General features: G+C 35.9%; 1 protein-coding gene across 1 annotated transcript in view; it reads left to right on the forward strand.

Moving 5' to 3' along the window:
- nkd (NKD inhibitor of WNT signaling pathway naked cuticle) overlaps positions 1-18,475 on the forward strand; it is a 37,426-nt gene extending 18,951 nt beyond the window's left edge. The window contains exons 2-5 of the mRNA XM_088270820.1: positions 10,963-11,120; positions 14,656-14,769; positions 15,695-16,413; positions 16,856-18,475. Of these exons, the coding sequence (XP_088126946.1) occupies positions 10,963-11,120; positions 14,656-14,769; positions 15,695-16,413; positions 16,856-17,843 (1,979 nt within the window). The 3' untranslated portion in view covers positions 17,844-18,475. The remainder of the gene's footprint in view (positions 1-10,962; positions 11,121-14,655; positions 14,770-15,694; positions 16,414-16,855) is intronic.
- The last annotated feature ends 942 nt before the right edge of the window (positions 18,476-19,417 follow it).

Consider the following 19,417-nt stretch of genomic DNA (forward strand, 5'->3'; position numbering starts at 1 on the left):
CAAAGTGATCACTCCTTCAGGACCGGTCCAGGGTAATAATATCAAATAAATATTAGAGTGTAAAATCACTAATATTCATTACCCCCCCCCCCTGGGAATCGAACCCGGGACCTCCGGCACGGTAGCTAAACACGTTAACCATTACACCACGGAGGCGGACGAATTACATATAATAAGAAAATATAAAAACTAAACAAAAAATGCAATAAAACTCAAAGTCGTTATTACCGAGTGACACCGAATAAATATATGAATGATAATAAAATTATGAAAGTCTCTGATTAATAAAAGCTTTCCTTATCCCACCATAGATAGCTATTCTGAACTCGCGCATACTGTGTTACGAGTTTGATCAATAAATCTAGAAGTTTCTGTCAATCATGGGTAAAATTGGTTAATGTTACACGTGTGTAAAGTGATCACTTAACCAACCCTATGACGGTCGTAAGCCCTGTAAGTGCCACGACGTCCATATTCTGCTTCATATATCGCTCACTCCTTTCAACAACGTCACATATCAACAAACTTGATTTTTCAGGAGATCGTTTTTGAAGTTTAAAAATATAATACAATGTTTTAAAAATAAATATCAAGCCACTTATTGATCTTTTTACTGTCCAACAGATCTTTTTAGGTAAAACCTGGATTTTTTTCTCCATTTGAAAAATGTATAGGGATATTTAAAACAATAATTAAACAATACCTTTTCATCAAAATGCAAAAACACTTTCTGCCCTGTAGCGGGTAAATATTAAGTTAAAAATATGTCTCTTTTGCTGGGATATAGTACATTTTCTGGGAATTCCAAAAACATGCACAACTGAAAATTGACGATTTTTGATTTATGACGTTCTTGAAAAGAGTGAGCGATATGTTGTTTGTTACCAAGTATAGCTCATACGGATTAGTATATTATTTATATGCCGCTGCGCGCGATAGGAAATCACGGATATCTAGGTACCTCTTTAGCTAGGGTGAGGGTACCGGTATCGGGTACCGGGTACAGTGCGAAGGCTTACAAAAAAGACGAACAAAAAGTAGTGGCAGCCTCTAGCGGCGGCGGTCAGAGTCTTGGGCCAAAGAGGAGAGGGATCAAACGTCCGCCGACACTTTATAGCGGTTACATTCTTGTAGCCACACTCACACTCTTGCGTCTCCCCGGCTACACGCTCACACACAGATACATGCAAACACACACACACTCGCCCAACACTCCTCGTTTTGTATCACGTAATGTTAGTGCTCTAAAATCTTAGCTTTATATTTTAGCCTCAAAAGTACGACAGTTGACTGATAACAACTATCCAATATGCCAATACAGTAAAACCTCGATAAAACGGACTTATTGGGGGGAGTAGGTGTCCATTAAAGCCGACAGTTAGTTATACAAAAATAAGTTTAAAATAAATCAAAACTTTTTTTAAGTGTGAAAAAAACCATCTATTATACAAAAATATACGTTTTTTATATATGGAAAATTATTACTTCTCAGGCAAATAGTCACTGATAAACATTTGTAAATGGAAATTGATATTCATAACATTTTGAGTGTGTCCAATTACTTGTTCACAAATCAGATCTTTTTCTTGTTTTATTCTAATCTAGTCGTAAGTCCTGTAAATGCCCAGACTGCCTTATATTCTTCTTCATCTATGTTGATATGTCAAAGAAAATGTACGACATTGTCATATTTCAGTCATGATCGCCTGAAATTCTGCTGAAAATAAGAAATGTTGGCAACCAATCTCATAAGATTTGAATTTCATTGCTTTCAGTGCTTTAAGGTGGTATGGACTTGTGTAGCGAATGAATGGCGAGAGAATGACTAAGAAAATGTGCGTGGCGAATGTGAGCAAAACAGAACGAGGACGGCCGAAAAAGACTTGGCACGATCAGATCAATCAGAATCTAAAATCTGGTGGTGTCAAAAATATGCTTGATTGGAGGGCATGTATGACTAGAAGTATGGATGTGAAGCAGGCGAAGAGTGTATGGCGTTCCATCCTTTCTGCCTACCCCTGCGAAGAAACGGCGTGATGGTAGTAGTAGTAATTTTCGCACTTTTTATCACGTCCCCCATATTGACTCCCTCTTTTATGTATAAATTTTCCTATTTTGGTGCATTTTCCTATGTCTGTTTTGAATTTGACGAGAAACCATTAAAAAAGTAATGTTTTATTCTTCGAACGTGTTTTGGTAATTACTAAAACCCGATTCATGGAAAGTGTTTCGAACAATCGTGTAGTGTTTATTGATGCGTGGCATTATGTCTAGATTTAGCTTCTAGAGGTAGGTAGGTTCCAGTCCTGCCATCATCTAGTGCTGAGCAGTTCTCATCACCCGAGGAGACGCGTGATTATTCTGTATACAAAGTTGGATGAGCCGCCCGCGAGCAAAACGAACAAACTTACACATGTGTACACAGAACGACGTTCGCGTGTTTATATTTTCATTTCATCCTTTACTTTTGTATCCTTCAAGATCAAAGAGCCGAGCTAAGTTGATTAATCTTACAGGAAACAGACACTTTGTTGTGTGTTATTATTTTTAAATATTTATTTTTTACAACCAACTGCTGGGTGTATTATTGGTGGTATTCTACGTATTTTGAAACTCAATTTAGTTTTTTTACCTTTTGTATCTTTTACATGTACGCTTTTTCTCATTTTCTTTCGTTATATTTCAGTACTTTGGTAACTCGGTTAAAATTTGGTGAGTTAGGAATATCTTAGTCTTGGTTAATTTGTTATTTGATGAAGGCCTTCTTGGAGGAATCTAATTCTCTAAATCGGACAATTGTTTAACGTGATAACTTTCTAAATGAATGTATCATAACTTATTGAAGAGATTCGATCATTTTTGAAGTGCTCAAATATGTTGTTTGAAAATATGTTTCTGTTGCGCTTAGTTTGTGCAGTGTTCATCAGACCATCTTCCAATTGAAACGAGTGGATAACAGATCGCGTCTGCCTTGGCCATGCTCAGTCTTTAATTACCATAATAATAGCTGGAGAAGACACCTAGCGAGCACCAGGAATATGGTTTCGAGCGGAGTACTCGGCTAAGCGCGTGTAATTTACTGTTATCAAGACGTTTCCGTGTTCTGCGTGGCGCCATAGACCAGTCGAGCGCTGGGAGTGTCCATTCGTCCACCGGGACTGACTGTATTCACTATTCAAGGTTCACGACGTGAAGATTAACATTTCTCGGAATGGAAAGCTCAAGCGGACTGATAAGCGCTACAAATATGCGTAACGGACATTGCGTTCAATTACTGACGCGACGCATTATGTTAAAATGCCAGTCGCATTCAGTAATGGATGTCGCGACATAACGAGCCTCTTGATTTCACTATAATCGGAACTGATAAGTAGGTTTTCAAATTTCCATTCCAGTTTGCATTTCACCATTCTTTTTTGGTTCCATGTATATATATTTTTGAAATATGATGCAATTGGTAGCTTACGAGTAGATTTCTTCAATGAAATCTCAATTCAGTCTTCGGTTTTACTTATTCCATCTAGTTCTACTTGATGTTTTCTTTTACGTTTAACTTGTATATCGCGTGTCCCATTACTTCGTTATTCTGTTTGCTAATTACTCCTACCCTACGACGATTTGAGGTGTAGCCTTACTGTGTCCAGGGGCTTTAGATATCGGCGAGACGTTCTTTTAAATTATCGTTGAGAAGGCGTTTTAATATACCGAATGCTCTACCGCCAAGGAATGCCGGAATGTTGGGCGGCCACTCCGCGATGGCCATTTAGATATTGTCCCATGAGCACACACCAAACAAGGCATTTATTTCTTCCGAGTCTTTAAATTTAACTTATCTTATCGAGGAGAGAAACCTATCATGTGTGCGCAGTAAACGTGTTTATTCCATTTGAGTATGATATTTCCTATCGTGACTGTGTGCTCATCTATGGCCAATTTGGTAGTCTGATATGCGTAATATTGGTAAACAACTATTCCGTGGGCCGTAGCCCGAATGCACCGCTTACCAGGTCACAGGTGCAGCCGTTCATTAACCCAGACATCCGATCAGACTAAACACTCGGCTATTCTCATGATTCACGGTGTAAACAAATAATATTCAATTTCTGTCTGGCGGTGCTTCTTTTGCTTATAATAAGTCTTCAAATGTTTTATTAATGCGTTCATTATTTTTTACACAAATAACCGAATAAAAATCACTAGGCGTTTATCCGGTCATATTTCTTTGTGGCTAATTACATGTGTATTCAAATTTACTCGGAAGCTAATATACTTCAATAAGAAGAGGTCTTCATTTAACACATTATTTATTTAGCCTTTAGTCTAAAACAAACATTTGCAAATAAAACTATCTCCGTTCCATCTTAGCGTGTTTCGGTACACTAAAGTGTTTACGTTGGATCGCTGCACGGCTTGTAATCATCCTCCTTTCGATGAGTGCATTTGCTTAGTTTGTTTGTCTATTTTTACATCTTCTTTGGCGGCGAAGTCCGGCGACATCAACGCGATATTACGAATATTTAGTCTGACATTTATTTTCCTTTAAACATCCTTTAGCATGCGTGTCACACACACACACACACACACACACACACACACACACACACACACACACACACACACACACACACACACGCACACGCACACGCACACACACACACACACACACACACACACACACACACACACACACACACACACACACATATACATATATATACATATATACATATATACATATATATACATATATACATATATATACATATATACATATATATACATATATATATATATATATATATATATATATATATATATATATATATATATATATATATATATATATATATATATACATATATATACATATATATACATATATATACATATATATATATATATATATATATATATATATATATATATATATATATATATATATATATATATATATATATATATATATATATATATATATATATATATATATATATATATATATATATATATATATATATATATATATATATATATATATATATAATATACATACATAAACATACATAATACGTGTATATTTTAACAAATAGCTAGCAAAATCTTTAAGAGCCTTGTCTGCAGATAGGATAGTGAGGATATATAAGGTTAACGTGAACAATCGCCCATAACAAAAGAAAATAAATCTTTCTAGAATTTATTTTGCAATCGGCGGGAATCGAACCCGCGACGACAGTTTCGCAGTCGGGCGTCTTCCCAACTGCGCCACGGCGTACTGTCGACCGTATCTACTATTATACATGTATAACAATAATAATATATTTGGATAATTTAAATAGCGTAGCCATTTTCGTAAAATACTACCTCAAGGGCGCTTCACTGTGAATGAATTGTGGAAAAGAATATGGTGGAAATGATTTATCAAACAAATATGTTTTTAGTTTTTTTCTGAAGATCATCTATTGCTATGTACATTGAAATGCCTAAAGCTCACGTATTTATACGTTCTAGCACGTATGGTATTTTAATGTTAACTTAATTCATCGACATGTTTGTGAAGTTTTCAGACGGTGACCGGGTTGTATTTTGATTTCAGTAAAAGCATCATCACTAGGAGACTGGTTACTAAGTTTCATTATATTACATTCACAAATCAATCCGATAAGTGGTGTAAATAATACGTTTGTTTGTGTAATGTGATAAATATATACGAGAGATAAAAACCTGAAATTCAATATGTATGTCCATATGTTACACCCGTAGGATGATAATTTATTTACTTGGGATGTTCTTCATCAAACAATAATACTTCCAGATAAGTATTTATAATACTAATTGCAAACTCGTCATAAACGATACAAGCATTTGAGTTAATTCCAATTTACATTTTTTTAAATACCCTTACGACGAAAGGGTAATCTCTGTAGATTAAATGAAGCATAAAGGAATATTACACAAAAACTCATAACCATACCTCGGCTGTCCAAATTTAAAACACAGTAAGGGACATTTTTTTTGTAGTAGGTTTTTTTTGCATTTTTGGACTAAGTAGAGTCTACTTAGTCCATAAATGCAAAAAAAAACTACTACAAATAAATGTCCCTTACTGTGTTTTAAATTTGGACAGCCGACCTGCACACGTGTGTTTAAGGCGGGATAATCGAATCCACAATTTATTTTTCCTTAAACTCAGGTAACATTTAACGTAATTGAATTTTTTCTTAAAACATTGTTTTTGTATCGAAAAAATTAGTTTTTCTTCAAAATAAATATTTAATAAAAAAAAGAATTATTGAAAGATAAGGAGTTTAAAAAAAAATCCATGTACAAGTATATTCTAAAAATCAAATTCCAATAATTATTAAAAAAAAAATTCTATGCTACCATCCCTGAAGAAGAATAATGCGATTATACCTTTACAACATTTTGAGTGTGTCCAAATACTTGTTCACAAAATCTGGATTATCTCAAAAAAAAAAAATAATACGATTTTACCTTATTGGCTCTATTGTAAAGTTCCTTAATCCAACGTTGCTTACAATTCAATATTTATGCCACATATGGTAAATACGTTTAGTATATTGGATTTGTGAACCTATGTTATCTCATAAAGATATTCAAAATCCCAAAATCTAGGTTATAAATACTTTCCATGCAGTCAAAGACAAATCACACAAATCATATATATTTTCTTTAATTCCCATCGTTTGTGATTAAATGTTCACATTTGAAAAATATTTTTCCGTTTTTTTTTCTCAATAAATGTAGTCGGGTCAATTGGTTTGCAGGATATACTTGCTCTTACGTACATAATTGTACATATATGTAGTGCGGTGTATATCGAAACATTTCGCGATGAAATGTGAATGGTCCCATCGAGTCATTAATGATCTCCGTCAAATATTTACCAAGAATTCATCAAGGATGAACTTGTTTACACGCGAGAGTATATTCTTGCTCCATTGGTTCTGGAATACCGTACAAGTACAAGCCACTTAAAGTATGTTCGTATATAATGAAGTATGTTGATTTTGATTCATTTAAATTTAAAGTACCTCTACATTCAATAGACTGGAAATAAGTACGAGCGTCTTTAGCAATAATAATTGCAAGTAAACTGAGGATATTTTAAACTCCTTTTTGTTTTAACCGAATTGTCTGAAATAAAAAATTCCGGAACATAGATTACACACGGAGCAAAGTATTTTAACAATGTGTAGTGTAGATAACTTTAAATACATTTCAATTCGTTTTTTATCACTGATTTTCTTTTCGGTATTATTAACTTCCTGACAACCCGTTTCAATCTTTAATTATACGTTAGGGATATATTATACTATAAATATGTTGTAAACATTACAATATGTTGTATAAATATTCAACATATCGATACTTGTAAACGTTGTTGATATTCAAAACAAAATTAACACTTTTGCTAACACGTGTGATACAATATTGATTTATCTTACTATTCCTACATACGAAGCATACATACTAAATTTCATTACACATAATAATTTTGCGGCAAAACTGAATGTAGCGGCGTACATGATACATGTCGAAAACAAGTTTACGAATAACAGCTGATATGTGTTGCGAAACGTTTGTTTTATAGAGTTTAGTTTTTTGTTGTCTTATTGTAGAGTTTAGTTCTCGAAAATTGTAGAATACCTTCGGTACGTTGACTCTAGTAGGTATGAGATCAGTTGTTTTCAACCCTACGGTATCTGCCGGTAATCGTACCGCTCCGCGGAATGTAGTTCTTCTAGTTCGGTCTCTCTCAAGTAGTAGGTACAAATCACAAGCCGCGATCTTTTATTACTTTACCGATTGGATTCGTACGAATCGGAAATTGTTTATCTCTCTACCATTCATCATAATTATTCTCTGGAAAGAATTCCGCGTACCTACTCTCGCTCGTTCGGTCGGCTCTAAAGCGGTACCATCGGTCCATCAATCTACCGGAGCGGGTAGGCACTGCCGGCTGTGCGGACATCTTCCAGAACCGAGACCAGTAAAGGGCGCGCCGACTATAATGCCCGGGACGACGCACTCGCGAAAGTGCGGCAATATTTCTCGTCCGCTAATGTATCACAATGACCGATCACGAATTTCGCATTAAGAGCGGCCGTGCGGATGGAAGCGGCCGACATAGCGGAGGTGGTCACCGGCCCGGCTGCCCAGCTGGCCGCTCGTGCTGCTCGCCGCTCGCCGCTCGCCGCCGCCCGCCGCCGCCCTCCTGACTGATAGTCCCGGTGTTTTATTGACAATCCGCGGCCGTCGGAGCGGCCGCGGCCTCCCCTTTGATGAGAACCGGTCCGGGCCGCATTGTCGCCGGCGTCTGTGTTCTCCGTTCTCCGTCGTCCCGAGATAAGCCTCGAGCGGCTTCTAATGAACTGCCAGTTCCCTGTTCGCCTCACGCACACACGCGCGCACTCTGACACACGTGGAAAATATTCTCGATTATAAATAAATTAATAGTATCGCTAAACCGGCCGATGTTCTCGGAAACGCGAGAACAGGGGTCCCGCTCGGACATACGCTACCGAGTTGGTCACTCTCCTGCCAGCCGGTTCTCACTACTACTCACTGTTGGGTCGACCCAAACCCTAGGTGTAAAGGTATCGTACCAGTCACTACGTAGTATGTGTCTAATGATAAAATACGTACTATTATTGGTTCACGAGAGAATAGTTCCTAATCGCTACACTGAGTGCTGTAGATACCGCAGCTCCCGCGTATCGCGATGTATTCGGAGCTTTTGCCGCAATCGCTCGCTTTTTAATGCCCAAACGTAAAATACTTCAAAGGATAAACGCGAGCTTTAATCTTTATTCGTGAGATAAAAAAAGAGTCGCCGTGTTTGATGTCTCGGCCAAAAGCTTTTATCATTACCGAGTTGCTTTTATAAACATACGTACATTTTACATTTTATCTCACGGTTTTTCGTGATTCCTCTTACCTACTTGCTATTAGACAGCGCTCTTTTTTATAATCTCTATTAAAGTAATATAGTGCGCATTTCTTTTTTTATTTATTAAATTTATATAATACCAGCATTTTCATTTTTTATTAAATCAACGTGAACTTTGTTTCAATTAATAAAACTCACAATAAAAAAATAAATGAGTACACGAACTAGAAGTGTGACTTAATAGGTAACTGTTTTTTTTGGCAGTCACCCAATGAGAAGATGTTTCTGCCTTTTATGTTTTTTCTTCTGATTTTTATTTAGAAACAAAATAATAATAACAATTAATAAAAAATACTACTTTTTATCGAGATGGTATTCGTCACTGTTTATCGGTTTATATTTTTTGTCAGAATAAGTTTTTAATTTCAAATTGTTAAATATTTTAGGATCTATAAATACGCGATGCGCTACAAAATTTAAACACCGATTGGAGTGATTTAAATAGTCGAATCCAAAAACCGTATTAAGGTATTATTTGAGCGAGATCGTTATTTAATTAGTTTTTTTTTAATTCGTTCGCCCATGTCTAACGCGAATAAAAGTACCGAAAGAAGGACATTAAAAAAACGAGATTTGATATTAATAAGTACATATAATGTATTATTTCTGTATATTTATTAGTAATTTTTCTACCGATAATGTTAATCGTATAACAATTTCCAGATTAACCATATGAGAATTTCCAGATTTCTTTCTAGTATATATCTGTAAATATATACTATAAATATATACATGTATATATATTTTTCTTCTTTTTTTTTAACTACCTAGCGTCCAAGTGACTCTGATATCTAGCTACGGCTTATGCAACACCGCTTATCATGACCCTACTCAGGCTTAAAATTTTTAAGTTTTATAGCCTATGCCAACTCGTGAGTGGATTTACTCTTTATGTTTAAAATTACTTTAATTTCATGTAATTCACGAGTGAAAATTCTAGGCAAAACCTCGCTAATATATATTTTATATCCGTTTATTAGAATTGTTCTTCATTTTATTTTTTACTCGAGATATTCTAAGAGCGGTTAAAGTAAATAGTTATTATTGCAGTGGAACTAAAATAGACGTGGGCAGCCGCCTTTAATGTTATATTATAATACGTCTTCCTTCGTATGCCGAAATCATTTAATAAATTCCCAGAAGGCTTCTTCTTCAGGTACAAATTAAACTCGGCCCTGTTGACAAAGGCTTCGGCCCCGCTTTGTATGCTTTTCGGAAATTCGCCGTTGTTATACCTGTTACGTATCAACAATAAAACCAAACCCAACTTAAATAAATTGTGCCGAATCCTCGAATCTGCCCCCCTGTATGGAAGCATTGTCGGGAAATAATCATTATTATTGTGCCCGCTGCTGTTCTGGGAAATTTAATTTCAAAATTAAACAATTTTCACCGTGCGTAAAACTGCAGCCGAAATGCTCAAATAAGATTTTTTTTCAATTTAGGTTTTACTTACAACCTTTTAAGTGTGTCCAAATACTTGCTCACAAATCTGGATAATCTCCAATTATAGGAGTTATTTTTCACATTATTTTTTCGACATCCCAACATAGATGAAGAAGAATATGGAAGTCTGAGCATTTACGGGGCTTACGACCGTCCATTAGCTGGTTTAAACGATCACTTTACTCGCGTGTAACATTTACCAATTCTACCCATGATTGACAACTACACTACTCAAATTACAATCCAGGACTCGGACCTCACATATAAATATAAGAGTTTCTGCTCAGTAAAAAAGCTTCTTTATCTCATCAATCTTCTTCAAACCCTTATCCGCACCCCAATGGTGCATAGGGCACTGCATCATATAAACGCAGTGTTATCTTGATCGTTAACACACGAAGGAAAGGTGATCAGCCCTCCGCTTGAATTTATCTCACCAATAGATTGAAAATTCTATCGATTCACGTACAATGTTTCGAAACTGGATCATATATATAAAACTTCCAAGAATTTGAGTATTGAATAAATGTTATTTATATTTCCAGTTCTGGCGGAGGGTGAGCGCACGGACACGGAGGAGCTCGTGGGGCGCGCGGCCTCGCAGTGCTCCGCGCCCCCCGACCTGCTGCCCAGCGAGCCCCCCTGCCCGGAGCCCCCCAAGGAAGAGGAGCCAGCCCCCCATACCGACAGGGTGCACTTTGAGGTATACACCACTCACTATATTTTAGAGGTGTGACTGATGAGTAACTGTTACTTTTTCGGTTATTCGATTGGAATAGTTTCGGTTACCTTTTCTCGGTTTATATGTTATTTCTTCCCAGCTTAAGTTTTTGACTTCAAATAGTCAAATATATTAGGAGCTAAAAACACGCACAACGCGACCAAACTTATGCATTGATTGGCGTGATTAGCTTTAAATGATCGAATCCAATAGCCGAATCAAGTAACGGCTTCTTTAACGAAGGTTTTTTAAATTCGATCGCCCATGTCTACTATTAACATCGATTATTATTTTCTTGTTTACCATGTTTTGCTTTGATAAATAGGCAATATATATTGACTAATAGTTTTCTTTCTTTCTTTAACTCTAGCTTTGGAAAAAATATTTTTTACAACGCTTTTGAGATAGATATGGAAATTCTTTTATCGAAATTGATATACCTATTTTATTGTTTTTAATGCTTTTGGAACAATCTTATGCTCTTACATCCCAATAATACGTGTTCATTTCTTCTCGCTAATAGCTGTATAAGGTACGAACTTTGTCTTTGCTTATTGCTTCATAGCATTAAGCTCGCTAATGTATATACACACATACATAATATGTATGAAAATATATTATATTCTGTACAAGAAGGTTATTAAAATAAATGTCAGCCGTAGCATTAGCGAAACATTCATTCTGAGCGAAATTCTTCAGGTGTTGATTGTTTCTGCTACAATAGCTCTACAAATTAATGTCTGCCAGCAAGTCATTGTATTTCGTATCGCTCTACGTTTCGAGTCAGTAAAAAAGCACTCGTCTTTCTCGGAATCCAAATCTTTCCATGACGTGCGAATTGTCTAATTTAAAAGCAATTGAAAAAAGAATGAAGAACAGCCGTGCTAGTATCCGATCAGTAGCTCGTATAGTTGATGATGGCGGTGCGCAGTGGTTCGTGTCCGCCGTAATTACGTTGCGGCGAGATTAGTCACTATCCGCGCTCATCTCCATCTCCCGTACTCGCATGCTGCCAGTATGACTATCGGCCAGTGACTAGCGGCCAGTGGTCAGAAGCCAGTCGTCCGGCCCCGGCTGTGAGCTGTTCGGCTGTGATCAACTGATCAACTCGCCCGCTAATGTCACTTATTTCACTCGATTCTCCAAAGCACAGCGGTCATTACCATTCGGCCATAAATGCGCCGGAATGCTGTTATCTCCGGGTGTAAGATAGTTTCGCAATTGCGCCGGCTGTTCGTTTCTGCTTTTTTATTACCTCGAATGAGATTTGGAAATCTTAATTGCCATTTATTTTGATGCGCGATAAAATAAAACATTGCCTGTGGCCGCAGCGGAGCTCTCTCATCGTGTCTTCTATTAACGCTAGCCCTGGCACTCCGATACCGCGTACCGTGTACCTGATATTACACGTAATGACAGCGCGGGATCAACGTCTACTATTTCTCTAATCTATCCGACACGCTCGAATCTAATCTTCTTACAACTAATTATATGTCTGTTTGTAATAGCATTAAACCACGAAAAGGCATATACGTTTTTTTTTCTTTTTGCACTCGGACAATGAATGCTCCATTAATATGATTTTGAGAAAAGCGTGACATTATTATGACTCACATAATTGGCTCTTTGGAATGTTCAGTATGCCGTGGAAATGTTGTAGATTTGTGTCTAGTGTTCCAATTCCGAGAACGGCACAAAGGAATGTTTGTAGAATACGGGAATGGATATTTGGTATTGCAATGGTAGAATTCTTAAATTTTGTCAACTATTCGTTTGATTTAACCTAACGCAAAACCAGCAACGTACTGCCTGTCACTTCTCCTATCATATAATTTTTTCCAGCTAATCGAATCGCCAATCAGCCAAGAATCGATAACAATAAGGTTGCGTTACTTATTTTTGTACGTGAGTGTTTTGAGCGCTTGTAAATTGACTAGAAAATAGGTTTTGTATGGGTAGGCTACAGAGCATGAAGATCCGTTTAGTATTTTTCGTGTGAACTTTTCGTTACAAGGTCAAACTTTTTACAGGATCATAGAATACCGCCACAAGTCAGCGTAGGTATTATTAGTATCCATCCCGTCGCACGGCGTCGTGGGAGGTTTCGTCATCTGCATGCGTGGCACGAAGCCCCGTGGTCTCTTTTCAATAAATGACATCTCGAGAATGTTCTAGTCCCTACGCATGAATCGTGTACAAAACAAATCGTCTCTCGTTACTTCACTCGCCTGTTCTAACGCGGACTCCACAAATCTGTTTCGTATCATTCCTGTTCAACTCGCTTTAATTATTTCGCGTGTATGTGTGTGGAAACATGAATCGCGCCGACCATCGCGGAGTGATTTGTTATTACGTGTGTTTGTGTAAGCCGGTCTTATACGCACGTTCTCACGAGAGACGACCGAGTCCGCCTTGTTCTTTATGCTATGTACTTTATACTCAGGTGACGTCAGACGTCGCACGTTCGCCGCTAATATGAATGGAGAGCAATCTGAGGTCGAGCTTATCACCTCGGTGCGAAGCATGAAGTGAAGCGCTGGAAAGTCGCTAGATATAACTCGCTTTCATGTTTCCCGCTAATGACAATAGCGCCATCTTCAATGTGACATATCGCTTTATTGACTGATTTCCCCCGTTTTATCGCGCGTAATCTTATCAAAAAGCTTTGTAGTAAGCGACCGAGAGTTGTAATATACGCAATCATTCAATAATACTATCTTGCCAGCTTGTAAATCCTGAGACATTTTACTATTTGCACGGCTTCGATCGAGGCTTGATTGTAATCTCATTTCCTTTGAGATTCTACAATTATCCACGAATTAATTAAAATTTCTGACTTCTATCTGAACACATATGGTGCTTAGGTCAACTTGATAATTAATTTTATGAAGAAAATAGATTTATATTATCCACTGACACTTCGTGATGGAATTGCATTTTTAATATATTATTAGATTAAAACCAATATTTTTAGCTTTTCCACTTTATTTTTATTTGACCAGCGACCGGGTTTCGTCGTTGCCGACATCATCAGACTGGTGAAGAAAATTATGAAGAAAATGTGATCCTCGACTTTTTTTTTGGTATTCCTATATTTCCATCGAAAAATTTTCGTATCTTTATTTCCTCTGAAGTTTTTTTCACTCTAATCATGTAATGAATTTCTTAATAAAGGTGATCAGCCCTCCACTTCAAGTACCAGTCCAGGGTAATATTGAATAAATATCAGAGTGAAAAAATCACTTCTATTTTTTTGACCCCCCCCTGTAAATCAAACCTGGCACCTCCAGAATGGTGCTAAGTGTGCTGACAATTATGCTACGGAGGCGGATTTAAAAAAAAAATGATGATAAAAAATAAATATCTTTTCACAATTTTGAAAAATGTCAATATCACAATATTGTTGTGTTATATTATTGCAACACCTGGGTAACGATGTGAACGATGGCTGATAAAAAATTAGCTTGCCTAATAATGTATGGAATGTAACATAAATGTTTTTTTATTTCTATTTCAGGAATTTACCTGTGATGTTCAAGTACGAGGAGGAGAGGCAGCAGGAGGTCCTCAGCCATTGCATTTCTCCTTCACCCTATATGATTTTGATGGTCATGGACGGATTACCAAGGATGTTAGTATTCAATTTCACTAAGACTATTTTCATATGGGAAAACTAAATAAGTGTCAAACCCGTACGTATTGTACGGTTGTATTTCAACAATTAACCTGAAATATCTATTATCCTACCAGGACCAAATTTAATATGAGGAAACAAAAACTGTTCTACATTCTATGCCATTTAATATATCAAAAGAGACAAATTATTGGCTTACAATCTCTCATGAAATCTCCCTTTAAATTAAGTTTTTGTGTACAAAGAGCACACAGACAAAAATTTTTGATGATAATATTATTTATTTAATAATTTGACTTGTGTCTTTGAAAAATTTATACGCTTCGTTTTTCATCTATGCAAAACTTTTTCCCATTATTTTGACCCCTTATGTCCTTACAAACCGATGTACTATGTATATTAAAAAGTTATTTTATAAAGTTATTTTACATGATTTTTACAAATCATAAACACAAAAATATTTTTATATCTGTTAAATTTTCATTTTTTATTATATAAACATATACAAATTAACAGTTTATTTTTTATAATGCACCTACTATATTTAATGATTAACATTTGTAGTTCCATAAGAATCTATTATTAGTTATTATGCAATATATTAATATACTGCTATTACTGATAACTTTGGCTTCATTCATTCGGACAAGCTGTATGATAATATATTGAACACATTTTATCTATGAATATTTTACATAAAGATATACACCTATGTGTGTGTAAAAACGTAATGGTAATGTATTCTGGGAGGTAATCCTGTCAATTTGCAAAAATGGTATCTTAAAAAAAAAACTTTTTTCTATTATGACATAAACTAAGACACTTATCTAACATTTTATTTTTTATTATATTTCTATTTTTCTACATTAAATTGCTGTATAAAAAGTATACAAATATTAATTAATTTAATTTTTCTTTGCAGGATATAGCGGGAATAGTGTCGACCATTTATGAATCGGTGGGAAAATCAGTAACAGTACCACACTATGGGTCCAAAACTATACAGGTTAGACTAACTGTGTCTCCAGATCAAAGAAGAAGTGTAGAAGAGAGCGCAGAGAGGACAAAGAGGGTGGGGGGAGTAAGCCCGCAGAGAAATGATCCCAAAATTCGCTATAAAAGAGACCTCAGCGCCCACGTGAGAGAAGGAAGACGTAAACCTCGACGGAAGCGAATCGAGAGGGCAACCCCACCCTTACCGGCAACACCGCCCATCTGCGCTCTCGAAATAGACCCGATCGAGCCTCTAGTTTCTAATGAAGAAGAGCGCCGCTCCCGATTGTCCATCGACGATGATGTATCCGATTGCTCAGAAAGGTTAAGAACTCCCAAAGGTTTCAAAAGAACCTTGAGACAGAGGCAGTATCAAAAGAATAACTTGAGTCCGCGATACAGAAACCAACACAATAATCTCAGCCACCATCGGAATGATATTTGGAATTCCCAAAAGGAGAATCTATTACCCGAAGGCCAGCTGAGTGTCTCCAGTCCCGAGCAGGCTGGAGGAATGTCCGGGGAAGGAAGCGGAGGTAGAATTAAAACTGGTGATAAAAAGAGATCTGGCAGTTTACAAAGGCGTGAACTTCTCGAAATAATTCAAGCTAACATGGAAAAAAATCACCTCAGTTTTCAAACTTCGAGGTAATTATTAACATTTATTTTATGTTTTCCCATAAATCAATTGAAAAAATCGTACCTAGATTCATTTCTTAGTCATGTTTGTTTATAATTTATAACTGGATAAGTTTAAGTAATATTGTTGTAAAATTCACAGTTTATCTACTAAGATCTAAACTCTATACACCCAATGCACAAATATATTGTTTTTAAACATTTTGTCTTTTTCACTGAAATATTTTAATTGATCTAACCGTCTGTACACATTTTATTTACGATCAAGATAACCTTTCATTATTCTGATATGTGGATACATAGTGCATAGCGCTATATGGATAAGAGAAATAAATGGATTTTTTTTATACTTATTGACAAACTCTTATACGTTAAACAAACTTTTATACATTAAAAAGTCAAAATGGACCGCTATTATTCAAATCTCATTCAAGATTTATTTTGTTCACAGAAAACATTATCCAGACCAGCGTGGAATAAACAGTTTGGAATGTGAAAGCGTGAATAGCAAACAGCGCCAGCGAAACCGTTCTAATACCTTTACTGGAAAACACACTATGGAACCAATTAATCGTCCAGCCTTCACCGACCAACCAAACAACGGATATTTGGATTTGGCAAACACAAATATCAATTCACATAAGGAATCAAATTTATGCAGATATGACAGTTTTCTCCACGCTGTGATATGTTCTTCTTCTCAGCATGCTAAAACGGGAGTCCATCTGAAAGGACAACCTGCAGCAGCCACAGTACAGCAAAAACCTTGGAAGAGTCATCACAGATCACGCTCGCACGACTTGGACCAAGGACCTTTTCGGTATACTCTCCTGGAGCCCTACGAATGTGTCATTCCCGATGCTCCGGAAGTTCTAAAACCCACTACTACAAGCACTGATACAAGAGCCAAATCGTTTGATTATGCTAAGGAACAAGAAATTGTACACAGAGTAAATGTTTCCACTGATGCGAAAAATAAACCTAATCGATCAGAATTAAAATCGAAATCTCACGACTTTGAACAAAATATAGAAGCTCTACGCAAGACTAATATCAATAAAAAAGCTACGGTTCATAATCACGCATGCTCACCTCATCATTTAAAACATCAAAATAGGGAAAAATATCACGCTAGAGCGATGGCTCAAGTTGAAAAGTGGTTAGAGAATGATAATAATACCCGGCTAATGAAAAATGCAAAAAAGAAATGGACTGAAAATGATTCCAAAATACAAGAAAAAGTAGATAACTTAACAGCTAATATAGATATTAATGATTCGGTGGAGTGGAGAGGATTACTGCGTAGTTCAGAAGCAGAAGGGGAAGGAGCGGATAGTGCAGGAACATCCCTGGTACACCGATATGTACATGAACATATTCATCATCACTACCATCACTTTGAAGATAAAATACCTGCCACAAATGCTGTAGTAGTATAAGTTATTGTATGTTATTTATAATTATACCAATAGCCATGACAATTAAGTGATCACCATATTTAAAGACAATGTTTTAAAGATATAATTATTAAGACAAATTTTTTCATTGACTGATTTAGTATATATTATAGATTTTTAGTTTTTTAATTTATTAACTGCCTGATAGTACTTAATTATTGAAGAACAGTTTTATTATTGTATTATTTATGTACATTAGTTTTTATCACGTGAACTGGGATATAACTTTATTTGTTAAATTTGTAAATAAATAATTTGTATTACTTATGTATTTATGCCACTACAGTATTCCAAATGATGTGGAGAAGAATTCTCAATGAATTAAACTACCTCTTTTTTTAATTGATATTTAATCATTCAGTTTATCATATATGTATTATGTATGTAAAATAATGTAATGTCCAATGGATTTATATTAAATTGTTTGTTTTGGGTAATTTTTCCCTTTGAAATTATAAAGCCCCATTAAAAATATTTAAATTCAAAGAGAATCTTAAGATAGATTAATTATGTATTATTATATAAATATTGATATTTGTACATTGTTATATGTATAAACAACTGATGTAGTGTTAAAATATTTATTGCTCTAATAAACCATACTCTAAATAAAATCTGTCTTTTCTTTTTCAATTAAATTAATATCACACATAATAGAAATCAAAAGAAAATTATTCTGTATTAGTTGTGCTTGATGCTGTATCTAGCGAATTAAGTAAAATAATGAAAATCATCCGGAAGCGGATGATGCCGTACTGCTAGCGAGCAGCGCGGAAGATTTGCTACTAATAGTGTCAAGAATGTATGATGTATGTATGGAAATTGATCTTGCAATGAATAAAAGAATGTCAAAGGTCATGGTGTTTGAAAGAGAGAAAGATATGACAGAATGCAAGATACACAATGAATCCCTGGAACAGGTGCAAGAATTTTTATATCTAGGAAGCATGCTCACAAGGGATGGAAAAGTGGATAAGGATATTGAGAGAAGAGTGAATGCAGGGAATAGAATAAATGGTGCTTTGAACAGTGATTGCAAATAAAAATATGTCAATGGAACCCAAGCTACTGGTTCACAAAGGCGTGCTGGTACCGACACTAACGTATGGGATCGAAACATGGAACTGGCAAATGAAGGATAAAAGCAGAGTGAATGCTGTTGAAATGCGCTCCCTCAGACGAATGTGTGGAAAATCATTGTATGACAGAATTAAAAACGAAGATATGAGAAAGGAATGTAAGGCTGAACAAGGAATAATTTAAAAGATTAGGAAATATGACTAGATGTATGGATGTGAAGGAGGTGAGGGAGTGTGTGTCAGAACAGAAGAGTGTGGCGTTCCATCCCTTCTGCCTACCGCTGCTGAGAAACGGCGTGATGGTAGCAGTAGTAGTAGAAGAAAATCGAGGTTCTGTAGTTACTAAGCAATTACAAAATCAATAAGAGAACTTATTAGGGTATTGGCTATATAGCGATCTTGAAATGAATCTACTCTCCAGAAATAGCACAGAAAACTTATTTTGATTCGATCAGTTTTACACTTTCTCCTTGAAAA

Source organism: Brachycentrus maculatus, unplaced genomic scaffold (genome assembly GCF_059751285.1).
Source record: "Brachycentrus maculatus isolate JH-2025_06_01 unplaced genomic scaffold, ASM5975128v1 h1tg000396l, whole genome shotgun sequence".
Classification (NCBI taxonomy): Eukaryota; Metazoa; Arthropoda; class Insecta; order Trichoptera; family Brachycentridae; genus Brachycentrus; species Brachycentrus maculatus.